A 13,059-nucleotide genomic window follows, 5' to 3' on the forward strand; every position below is an offset into this window, starting at 1 on the left:
ATTTTTATTCCTGGGTCCAACTGGTCAGGTTAAAAACAGAAGCCAAACTGTTACTTCCCAACAATGAGGAAATACAGTTTACTCATAGGTGCAGGTGAAGTGGATTGGGTCGACATGTTTCATGCCCTATTGGTCCAGGGGGGTTCATGGCATTTCATCAGGACCAAGTATAGTGCAATAAAAGAAAAAATGAAAATCTATCTGTGAGAAGTTGGCCTGATATTTGATGCTCACTAGTTCTAGTGATCACCTTGTATCAGTCCAAACAACCCTTATGGTGATTGGTTGTAAGTCAACCTTATAGACCAGCTATCCTAATGGTAGCATGGACAAAGCAGTCTTAGGCTAAACTCTTTTGGCATGTGAAGCCAGCTGTTTTACCACAATATAACCCCTTGAATACCAGATGAAAGGACACCACACAGGTTGTTATGAAAATAAACAGTATATTTATTAATAACAGCACCTCTGAACTCTTTATGAGGTCAGAGGGCTAAGCACATGACAATCTCTTACGAAAAACACTACAAGTTGCACGAAATCACAATGGTGCCCTAGGGGCACGACAAACCATATACTAAGTAAGTGGAATGTGAGAGTCGATAAAAGGAATGGAGCTGTCCAGAGGCTGTAGGATAGATGGGACCACGCTACACTAACTTCAGGTAAGTAATAGGAGGCCCACGGAACGCGTGTGCAGAGTGTGAACTCACACGCGAGATGCGTAACAACGTCTATGGACAGTACAGTTCAAGTAAAAGGTAAGTACGGACAATCCTGACTAGGTAGGACAACAACGACTGTGGAATTGGACACTAGGACAGTTAGACTACCCTTGAGCACCGAAATGCTCTCGTTACCTCACCCACGGGCTGCGGGTGCATAGGTGCCAAAGTGTGTCGGGTTCTCGCGTTGAAGTCAATGGAGCCTGAAAGAAAAGATGCTGCAGGCGACCAGGAGGAAGGTGTCCGGTGCGATCCAAGGGTGGATCGGTGAAGGAGAGGACCTGAAAGCAGAGGGGACAGTGTTCAAAGTCACTAGCCAGTGACCGGTGTGGAACCAGGAAGGAACCAGGTGCTGTCGTCGCGATCAGGTGAAGAGTGGACGCTTGACTCTGCAGCCACATGGACCAGGAGGTGTCTTCGACGACCAAGATGGAGGCACGAGCTGTCCCACGCAGGCTCTCGCTGTCGGCTGTGTCGGATCGGGATTGGAGTCAACAGGCCTTGGCAAAGGCAACCCACGCGGTGAATGGAAAAGACGTCTGGTGCGGACTGGGAGAGTCTGGGGTGCCCCTCTTTTGGAAGGGAGCAAGGGCCAGTCTGGAGCAACCAGACCAGCAGCAAAGATTCAAAGGTTCGTCGTCTAGGAGGCCACTAGCCAGCCGGCAAGTGACCAGACAACGCGTCGAGCAGCAAACAAGCAGAAGGGCCCCACGCAGATCTCGTGGATGCTGGAGGGCTAATCTTCGGTGCAGGGGCTGCTCGGGGCTGGGGCTTCTCAGTCCCCAAAGCACTTGGTCGAGTTTACCTCGGGAGTCGTGCTGGAAGCGAAGTGCAAGTTCGTTCAACATGGCCGGTCCCACGTGTCTCGTCGCACCCACGGGTCTCAGCTTTGCTGCAGATGTAGGTTGAGGTCGGAGAGAGGTCTGGGAATCCGGGTCTCGTCGGGCTCTGAAGTCTGGATCCTCGAGGGAAGACGACAAAGTGAAGCCGCTGGACGCTTGATGGTGCCTGCAGTTGCAGGGTGGACACTCCTTGCCCACAAGGGAGATTCTTCAGTCTTCTGTGGAGCAGAACGTCGAAGGCCAGAGTTTCTTCTTGTTGAATAGTTCAGGATAATCTAATTTGGAATGGGACCAGCGCCTACCTTTATTCTCCTAAAGGGGGCTGCACTACCGACTAGGTCCCTCCCCTGGGTGGGACCAGGAAGGGGGGTGGTTACACCCCCTATCCTTTGTCCGGTTTCCCGCCAGAGCTGGGGCTGGGATGCCCCAGCAACTGGTTTGAACCGGTGTATGCACAGGGCACCTTATGTGCCCCAGGCATGTCTCATTCCTTTCAGGCCTATCCTCCCCAATACACAAAATCCTGTCTGGGTTGGTGCTAGCACCTCCCAAGGCAGGAAACCCTTTGTCCAAGCCATCCTCGCTGGAAGGACTCCCAGCAGCAGGAGGTCAGACTTGTGTCTGTGGTGGCAGCATCCATTTTGTGATGCTGAGGCTCGAGTTAACTTTAACCGGGGTTCACAGTTACATACATGTCGTGTCCCTCTAGAAGGGTGGAATGCTACCCCCGTCGCCAGAATTGGCGAGGGGGTAGTATTCCAAATCGTATGACACCTTACTCGACATGTTTTGATAATGTTATACCAGAGTTAGCATTTAACCGCGAGGTTGATAACGCTATACCATATACTCTTAAGTGCATTATCATGGAACAGCTATTAGGACTTGGTTCCGCAAGCTGCAAACGGGCTCAGCTCATGCCAGAGCACCATCTCACATAATTCCAAGCACTCTGCCTTCAGGATTGGTAAGGCCTTCCATAGGAGTGACTGATAGGAATATATGTGTCCATTTTAGGGTTAGATATAGGTATACTATATCTACAGCAAAGGGTGTTTACACCACCTTGCCCCAACTGTCATGCAGCCAGTTGTGTCAGATTTAGATGGCCAGCCAGGGGTGGCATAATACATGCTTCAGCCCCTGGTAGGCCCTGGGTACACCTATGCCCTGGGTACAGGGACTGATAAGGTGGCCCAGTACCAATTGGTAAATGCACCTAAAGTACATGGTTGTCAATTTAGAGAGAGAACAGCTAGGCTGTGGGTCTGATTAGCAGGCCCACAGCCAGGGAAAGTCGTAAACCAGTGAAGCAAAAAGCAAAATCTGGGGTGACCATAGGATTGCAGACCCCACTCTCCTACACTATCCCTGCCCAGATTCAGGAGAGGCAAACTCAGGTAGTGGGTATTACGTAGATTACCCACTTGTGCCCTAGTTTGGGTATGACTAGTAAATTAGGTGCAAGGAAAAGGGTAGATGGTCAGTCACCTAAAAAATATATATCTAACCTGAAAAAAAGAGGAGAAAAATTACAGCCACCAGAAATTATGTGCAGTGGCTAAACAGTATCAGCATGTCCTATAAAAGATGTGCTAGAGTTGCAGTATGAAGATTATAACAATGCTGGGTGTCACTCATTCAAAAAATCAAGTGTGTGTGACATGCATTCACATGCTTAAAGAAAAGTATTGTATCGTTAGCAGGACCACACGTTCACACCCAACACAACAAACACATAAAATCATCATTAGATTTTGCGTATTGATAAACGTCCATGACTTAAGAGGGATATGTTGCTTACACTCTTTGGTAACAGATATAGCCTCTTAGGTAAGAGCAGGTGCTCGCTGTATGAGATCTGCAGGATAGGGTAACAGAAGAGCTTCAAAGTTACAACTTTGAGCCTCTTCTGTTACCCATTACATCTCTGCCAAACAGCCCTCTTGCGGGGTCCGTGGGGTATTGCAGTGCCAACCCCATGATGAGCAAAAACACACAATGATGAAGCATGACACCTTCACGGGTGTGTGAGGGCCACACTTCCTAATAAGGAAGCTCCCCCTGACTCTAACATCCTTCCTGGATTCAATCCACTCACATGGCTCTATTCTTTTAGGAACAGCTATGTCCTTGTGTATTGCATACCTCTTCTTGGGAGCTAGGGAACTGGACTTCTTTTTCTGCTCCCTGTCCCCATCTCTTGTGGATTGCATAATATTCTACTGGCAAAAACTCAAAGTCACTGTATTAGGGAGGCATCAAGGCCTGACTGGCTATCTGATTTAATTTTGCTGAAATTACAATTGTAGTATCACTAGCGCTCGGACCTGCAGTATCCATTATGCGATTTATCAGATGATTGTCTATGAGTGGTGTGTTCTGCTACCTTTTTGACAAGGTAGTCTTTAACCCATCTATACAGTATATACATTATGGAGAGGCGCTCTAAATTAAATCTCTTCAGTCGTATTTTTTCTGAGATCTTTCTTTTATATTTTTATTTAAGATAAAACTAAATCCTGTTGACACATGTTGTGTCGAACAAGGACTTTTTCAAGGCTCACGAGTAACACCAGGTCAGCAAACAAAGTGACTGAATACTTGTTGATGCTTGGCAAAGTCCTTGTTTACCCAAACATGTTTGTTGGCTTGAGATTCATCCTAAAATTTATTGAAATTAAGTTTCTGAACAAAGATGATCGACAAATTCTAATTTGGAGTGTATAAGTATCAGCTAGATTGTTTCTCTTAAGTAAACTATCTTCCAGAGATTCCGTTTTTGACATTAGAAAAATCGATTTAGATTTTTCTTTGTAAAGTATGAATTCCCATGGTATGCTTATATCTTTTCAGATATGCACAATGCCACAAATCTGAGATCGCGGTCCTTATCGGGAACAGGAAGGTCTTTGGTTGGCTCGTGGTTGAAGCTAAACAGAACGGATGAGAATTTTCTACTCTATGCACATCTAACCTATGTCACTTTGCCATTACACCGTATTTTATCAGGTAACGTTCCACTTTGTGTACAAATAGAGGCCTTGTCTGTGAAAAAAAATACATTAAGAATTGAGGCATGATTGTCATTTGCAGAAAACAGTCAAGGTATTTGACTTTACCAGAAGATGTATCATCACGTGGAGATCATGATATAACATCGTGACTTTTTATAAACATTATCATAGTCTGTTCCTCATTCCCACCATTTGAAACTTGAGCTAATATTGAGACAACCAAAATAACAACAACTTTTCATTTGTGGAATACTAGAAGACCATGCATGCATTCAGGCATCTTGGTAGCAGCATTTGAATTCTGTGTAGATTAATGTCCTCTCTTGTTCCAGTTGAAGAATGAGACCTGCAGTTAAGTTGTGGTTTCTGTTAGTGCTCATTCCTATCTGCATAGCATGTATTTGTATGTCTCTGCTCTGAAATCATAATTTCCTTTGTTTTATGGTGATCTAGTTCCTGGTGCTTATGGTTTCAAATGCTGTTGTTGAAGAAGCAGCTTTCCGCCTATGACGCTCAGGGAGCACACTTTTATCGTTTTGGAAAGTGAAACCCAATAAGCTCCTACAACACTATTTGTGGGACCAGCGTAACATTTCTACCATTGTGCTATAAGATTCAGGCTATTCCTCACTGATGACGCCGGATTAGGCCAAAATAAGCCTTGGGGTTGCTTGTGCTCGAGTGGATTAATGGTCAAAAAACAGTGCACTGGAATGTGGACCCGAGTAGCTACCAGAGTCGGAGATTAATTCAAGCTTCCCGCCTTTTTGCTTTCCTCAATGTGACACCTTATGTGTGACACCCTTTATGCGATACCCTGTGTGTGAAGGACATGCCCAGTTGTGAGTCCTGTGTTCACTACTATATTGAAATTAAGCTGTACATCAGTGATTAGGCCTAAATAGTCCAAACCAGGTCTGGAGTTTCTTGTGCTCCTTTCTGGAGGGGACTGGACTGGTGGTTTGGGCTGAACTATTCCTATGGAGTACAATCAAGACGGGTTCGTACATGGCTAGTCTCAGTCTACAGTGGCATAGTGAGCAAAAAAACAGCGCACTGGAATGTTGCCATGAATATTTACGGGTGGCTGAGATTAATTCAAGCATTCCACCTACCAACATTTTGTTTTCACCCTGAGTACTTGCGGCAGCAATCCAGTCCAGGAAGCACATGCGTGCGTGTGATAAAATGCAAAGTGGCACATGTCACCTTTTGCCATATAACCCAAAGACGAATGACTGTTTCTTGTTAGTGAGGTTAGTGGTAAAGTGCTGGGTATCCTTGGACCTGTCATAAAGGGCATTAAAGGCCTGATGTATGTAGACAGTCCGCATATGCAGACTGTGGACTGACCTCTCATTCTGCAGTGCAGTCTGTGACCTGTCTGACCTCCTGCAAACGACCTGCCAACCCTATGTAAGTTATGCAGGTTGCGTGCAGTGCTGTAAACTCAGGAATGGTGCCCTATCAGGTACAGAGGGCCACCTTCCTTACATTTTCTTTCCCAAATAGGAACTCGTGTATTTTAAAGCAGCCCATGCTCATTAAAGGCACAGGTGCTACTTTAAAGCAGTCTTTCATTTCGGAAGCATATCTGGAGGAGCAACCAGTTGTCCCCTGTGTAACTGCCTGCTCCCTGTAGGCTTACTGATACATTTCTCAAAGAAAAATCGGCCCCGTGTGGTATATGGGATGCAACCCGTTTTGAGGTGTTGGTGCCTGATCAATGGTGTGCATTTGCAGTTGCAGAGCATTGATTCAGTCCATTGCTGTCCCAAAATCCGAGGAGGGTGCCTTTTTAGCACCCCCTCTTATTCGTGAATCATAATGTTTAGCTGAAACTCGTTTACAATCCATAAAGACATTTTCAACTCAAAAAAGGTCTTAGATACATTGTAAAAACTGTTTTGCTGCCAGTGTCAGTCAGAGTAACTTTATTCGTTCTAAATAAGAACATAAAAGTACAATAGACATAAACAAAATGCACACAATTCACATAAAGAATAAAATATTCCAAATGCTATGGCAATTAGCCGCTTATATCCATAAAAAGCATAAAATGTATATAGCATACCGGGACCTTTATCAGTAGATAACTAATGTAAATAAAAATACATTAAAAAACTATACATCACATCTAAAAGATTAAAAGAAGCACATCTTAAAATACATTTCACGAAGGACAGTTACATGTCCACAAGCAACTTCTTACCAAAAAGACTAACAACGTTTACATGTCGGCACTCCCTTGATCATACGACTTTCTCATCCTCAAAGACGAGGCAAAAAGCGAGCTATAGCATATGTAGAATACTCATCCGGGAGTGACTGCAAATACAATAATGCAGGTTTTACTACTACCAAACGCAAAGCTTTTAGCTTTTAATAGGGGAATTAGATACATTCTTAGGGAGGTTTCCGAGTAGCCACAAAAAAAAACCAAAATGCAATAGGCCCTGGGGAGAAACATTATCACAAATGCAGGGGCTTAACTTTGTACTTCAGTCAGCGGTTGTAGGGAAAGCTAACAACATATGTAACTGGCTAAACCTGAATCTGGTGAGGTGGAATCTATGATGGACATTCATAGTAGTGAACAAATATGGCTCAATGCCAGGACCTGTTCTTATTAATGCATGGCTGCGTACCTCTAAACATGTGTACAGCTGTACACTATGTTATATGTTATATATGTTATATAAGAATTTATAACGCGCGCAATTACTCTTGAGTAACCTGGCGCAATGTGGTTTCAGACCTGTGGCTAGAGAGAGTGTTAATAGGCTTGCTTGAAAAGGTGAGTTTTGAGAAGCTTCTTAAAGCACCGGAAATTCTGAGTGTGGCGCAACACAGCAGGGAGGGTATTCCAAAGAGTGGCTGCTTTGACTGAAAAAGACTGGCCGCCCATCCTAGAGCGACGAAAGTGGGGGATGGCCATCAGTCGATGAGAAGCAGATCTTAAAGCTCGACGAGGAGCATAGAAGGCCACCCTTTTCCTGATGTAAGGAGGGCCTGAATCATGTAAAGCTCTATGCGCTAAAATAAGAGCCTTGAACTGCACCCGCTGGACCACGTGCAGCCAGTGAAGATCTCGCATTTGTGATCTGATGCTTTATCTTTTAGAAATGCTGAGTAGAAGTCTGGCCTCCGCGTTCTGAAATAATTGTAGTTTATTAACCAGATATCCAGGGATGCAGAGGAAAAGCGCGTTGGCATAATCCAGGCGGGATAGGATAAGCGCCCGAGCCACCATCTCCTTGGCTGGCTGAGGGAGCAAAGGGAAAAATCTGCTTAAGGATTTGAGAGTTCCAAAGCACACGCCCGTAAGTCTCTTGATGTGATCCGTAAACCTGAGATCTTCACCAAACCAGATACCCAGGTTCTTAGCCAGACCACCCTCAGAGAGTGGGCGGGGAAATCAGAGGGCCACAAGGTTTCTGTGAAGAAAGGAGGAAATTGACCGTAAAGTATAATTTCTGATTTCCCCTCATTGCACTTAAGTTTGGCCTGAGCAAGCCATGTAAACACGGCAGCTAGGCATCTTTGGGCCCTATTCGTGCATAGATCAGGGCCATCCCAGGTAAACAAAAGCTGGGTGTCGTCGGCGTAAGCCATAATTTTGGCACCCAGCTCTTCAGCCAAGGAGATCAGTGGAGTCAGACAGATGTTAAAAAGCAATGGACTCAGGGTCGAGCCCTGAGGGACTCCAATCAGGATCTCCCTGGCAGAGGAAGAGAAGGGAGGTATCCAGACCTGCTGGAAGCGGGTGTTCAGAAAAGATTCCAGCCAGGTCCAAACAGCACCAGAGAGGCCAATGGCCGATAAACGAGAGAGCAGAAGCTGGTGAAGTACCGTGTCAAATGCGGCAGAGAGGTCCAATAAAATAAGAGCCGCTCTGCCGCCCCCATCCAAGCATTCTCTGATAGCCTCCGTTATCTTCACTAATGCCGTCTCTGTGCTGTAGGATGATCTGAAACCTGACTGTGCCGGATGCAGGACCCCCGAGGTTTCCACAAATGCATCCAGTTGACGGAAAGCCACCTTCTCACAGACTTTGGCCAGTGCTGGTAATAGGGAAATGGGCCGATAATTAGCAGGAGTCGAAGGATCCGCAGACGTTTTTTTTTTTAAATCGGAAGAAGCTTAGCCTGTTTCCATTTTCTGGGCACCGTCGCTGACTGCAGTGACCAATTAACAATGGATGTGACTTCTGTGCCTACAGCGTCTGCCACCCCGGCCAGAACTCTGGCCGGGCAAGGATCCAAAGGAGAGCCTGATTTAAGTGATTTGAGAATGGTAAGAATATCTTTCAACTCCACCAAGGCAAACTGAGAGAATAACAGGTTGGGAGGAGAGCAAATAATAGGCACTAGGGTAGAGCGTTGGGGAGTATCTGACAAGGCAAGGCTTTCTTCAAGAATGTTGAAAGCTCCTCGCACCATCCCAGGGAGGCAGGGATGGACTTATGTTCTGCTCGAGGCGACATAAAGCTTTGTACAATGGTAAAGATCTCTTTGCTATTGTTTATTTATTTATTTATTTATTTAATTTGTATAGCGCGTTATAACCACAGGGGTCTCTAAGCGCTGATTGTCCAGATTACGTAGTGGGGTTTGGCATGTTACATGATCTTAGCAGTGCACCTAGAGGCTGCTCCATGCTTGCTTAAACAAAACAGTTTTTAATTTTTTTCTGAAGGCTAACAAATTGCATTCCTTCCTTAGTTCCGGGGCCAGTTTATTCCACAGAGCTGGGAGTGTATTGGAGAAAGCACGTCCCCCCACCGTGGCCAGTTTAAAACGAGATTGGGATAAGAAGGTAGCATCCGACGAGCGCAGAGTCCTGCTCGGCGTATATGGAGATAGGCGAGATTTCAAATATTTTGGTGCGTTACCATACAGCGCCTTGTGTACAATACACAGTCCTTTGAATACAACCCTCTGCCGAATCGGGAGCCAGTGTAGCTCCTGCATCAGAGGGGACGAGTGGGCCGTCCTGGGTTTCTTGTAGATCAGCCTGGCTGCGTCATTCATAACCCCCTGTAACTTATCCAGCAGCCGCTGGGGTAGCCCTATATACAAGGAGTTTCCGTAGTCCAGCCTAGCCAGGATTATGGCTGAGACCACGTGTCTCAAGGTGGAAAATGAGAGTAATGCTGAAATTTTTCTCAGTTGTCGCATCAGGCCAATACAGGTACCCACAACCGTCGAGACTTGTTTTTCCATGGAGAGCTTCTCATCCATGTACAAGCCCAGACTTTTAACTGCGATCGCCGGTTTCGGTGGCACACCCAGCTCCACAGGCCAGAATTTCTCGTTCCAGGGGTTGCCCGTGATGGAAATGGGCAACACTTCCGTCTTGTCCGGGTTAATTTTTAAGGAGTTTTTAGACATCCAATTAACCGTGGCTTTAAGTATGTCCTGCAGCCTGGTAGACGCTCCTGGACCATCATCCAGCCGGATGATTATCTGGGTTTCATCGGCGTAGTTATATACTAGGCAATCCATCCTATTCAGGAGTGCAATTAATGGCTGTAAGTAAGCATTAAAGAGAAGGGGTGACAGGGCAGAGCCCTGTGGGACCCCGCAAGTAATGGGCGCGGAGGTGGAAAGCAGGTCCCCCAGCTGTACTCTTTGTGTCCTGCCCTGCAGGAAAGATGTAAGCCATGCAAGAGCTGAGCCCCTGATACCAAAAGACCTCAACCGCGACAAAAGTTGGTCATGACACACGGTATCAAAGGCCGCGGAGAGATCTAATAGTACCAGGGCACTCGGTGTTTTTTTATCAGCCCGACTCCTCAGCTCGTCCAGGATTGATAGCATAACTAGTTCCGTGCTATGATTAGCACGGAACCCTGCCTGATTAGCCTCCAGCAGGTTGTTGCTCTCTAGATGTTTTGAGAGCAAAGCCAACACATGCTGCTCGATCACCTTAGCCAAAAAAGGCAACTGGGAGATGGGACGGAAGTTCTTTAAACACTTTGTGTCCGACCCAGGTTTTTTTAGTAGAGGAATCAGGCGAGCCTCTTTAAAAACTAGAGGAACCTGTCCTGTGCAAAGGGAAGTGTTCAGCAGATGCAAAACTTCTTCCTCGATGCCTGGTAATGCCAACTTGAACACTTCAGGAGGGCATGGATCCATCAGGGAACCGGATTTGACTCGGTCCGTGATTGTGGATAATTCCTGTTTTGAAATTAAGGGGAGTTCAGTTAACGGTATGATGTCCGGCGGGCCAGTGTGGTCAGGTGGGCAAGGACATTCGAGGGGTGTAGTTGCAGCAATTTCTCCCAGAATGTCGGAAATCTTATTCACAAAGAAGTCCTGGAACCTCTGGCAGTCCTCCTGAGTGAACTCAGTGCTTTGCTCTTTGTTAATCCTGAGCTCCGCCAGAACCCGAAAGATCTCCTTCTGTGGATTCCTAGCTGCAACTATTCTTTCCTCGAAGAAAGCAGCCTTCCTAGTTTGGATGGCTAGTTTATAAGACGCTAAAGATGACATATAATCTTTCTTGGCAGCGGCGTCATACTCTTTCCGCCATGCCCGTTCTTTCCTCCTCACCCCACGTTTCATGTCACGTAGGGAGTCATTGTACCAAGGGGCCCCAGCTCCTCTCTCCACCTTCTTCACCCTATGAAGGGGTGCCACCAAATCAATGGCTCTCCCCAATTTAAGGTAGAGATGTCCACAAAGGGCATCGATATTGGCATCCTGCTCCTTTACTGGGGGAGACTGTTCTAGGAAAGAAACCATTTTTTCCCCATCAAGGTTTCTCCACTTCCGGGCCATTTTCCAACCTTCCCCCGACTTAGGCAGGTGGCTATTCAAAAGTATTTTGCCCTTTATTAAAAAGTGGTCAGACCAGGCGCATGGCAAGATCTCTATAGCGCCCTGGACTGGCATAGTGGTCCAGACTATATCAAGCACTTGTCCCTTCTCGTGTGTCGGTCCCTTCACCTGTTGAGTAAGGTCCAAGGAGAAAATTGCTTCCTCAATCTGAAGTGCTTGCCCCTCTTTAGGGGATTTTTCCCAATGATAATTGAAGTCTCCGACAACAATCATTTTATCATATCTTGAGCGCAAGTCCTGAACCAATCTAGTAAAAAGAGCCGGGAAATCTGGCGAAGCCCACGGCGGACGGTATACCACCAGGAACACCAAACAAGCCGCCCCCAGCCTGAGCTTTACCCCCATAATCTCTGCACCCCCCATGGTTTCGGATAGAAACCTTTCGGCACGGAGACGGGCCTGATAGAGGAGGGCTACTCCCCCTCCTTTTTTGGCTCCCTCCCTATTGAAGTGGAGTGCCAGATAACTATCTGGTAGGGCCGCCACTAAATCAGGCGCCGAACAATCCTCCAGCCAAGTTTCGGTAAGTGCAAGAGCATCTAGCTCCCCGTCTTCCAATAGTGAGAAGACCTCCAGCTTATGGCCCTGCAGAGAGCGTGTATTCAGCAGACCAAAATTTAAAGCGCAAACATTGGGGGTGCACTGCCGCGCTCCTGTGCTCTTAGGTGAAATCAGCAGGCGCTCCCGAGTCAACAGATGTATACAATCCTGATCGGGTCGAAACTTACCCAAGTTAAGCTCCAATAGTTCGCCTCTCGAATAGGGCAGAATCGTTGTTGTTGGCTTTCATAATTCTAGCCACATAATACTCGCTTTTGGCTTTTCTGACAGCAGTATAGTAGATTCTCTGAGTTGAGCGCAATTCGGATTTAGGTGAAGGGCAGTACGCCACTCTCCATTGGCGTTCCAGCTTCTTACAGCTCAGTTTCAATTCCTTTAGTCCAAAGGAATACCAGGGCTGAGAGGGTGACGATCGGTGATCCATACGAGGCAAAGGTTTGCATGTAGATTAAACCCTCAGGCTGACTCAGATGTTAAACTGGTCATCCATGCCCTCCAAATCGGCCGTGGGAGCTACCGGCGAGTGGTTCAGGGCCTCTATTAGCCCAGGAATATTAATCTTACGGGCAACAGGGGCCGATGGCAGGGTTGGCCGGTGGGAGAATTTTTCAAAGTCCCAGGAAAAAATAATCAAGGCATGGTCTGACCAGGTCACTGGCAGAGGTTCTTGAACATGTAGTTCAAAGTTGAAACACACCAGATCAATCAGGTGGCTCCTTGAGTGAGTGGGCTTAGAGACCCACTGGGTCAGCTGAGTCAGGCCCAGGAGATCTAATAGAGCCGATGAATCAGGGGCCTCCGGGGTGTCTAAGTGGATATTAAGGTCCCCTAAAAAAAGGAATTTGGGGAAGCGCAAGACGCGCCCGGCCATGGACTCGCCCAGAGACTTTAAAATATCCCCCAGCTGACCAGGGGGGCGATAGATCAGTGTGCCCCCTAGCGTAAAATGAGGCGATATAGTGAAGGAAAAGTCAAGAGCCTCACCCTCCAATATATCTGCGGAGGATTCACATACAAAGGCCCAGGATTCCCTGAAGACCACGGCAGTGCCCCCCCCCCCTCTCCCAGT

The 13,059-nt window shown here is 46.8% G+C and overlaps 1 protein-coding gene across 1 annotated transcript in view; it reads left to right on the forward strand.

Moving 5' to 3' along the window:
- Positions 1–13,059, forward strand: part of KIAA0930 (KIAA0930 ortholog) — a 645,174-nt gene that overhangs the window by 603,165 nt on the left and 28,950 nt on the right. Inside the window, exon 9 of the mRNA XM_078673838.1 lies at positions 4,424–4,579. Coding sequence (XP_078529964.1) covers positions 4,424–4,579 — 156 coding nt within the window. The remainder of the gene's footprint in view (positions 1–4,423; positions 4,580–13,059) is intronic.

The sequence above is a fragment of the Lissotriton helveticus genome, chromosome 1_1, assembly GCF_964261635.1.
Source record: "Lissotriton helveticus chromosome 1_1, aLisHel1.1, whole genome shotgun sequence".
Classification (NCBI taxonomy): Eukaryota; Metazoa; Chordata; class Amphibia; order Caudata; family Salamandridae; genus Lissotriton; species Lissotriton helveticus.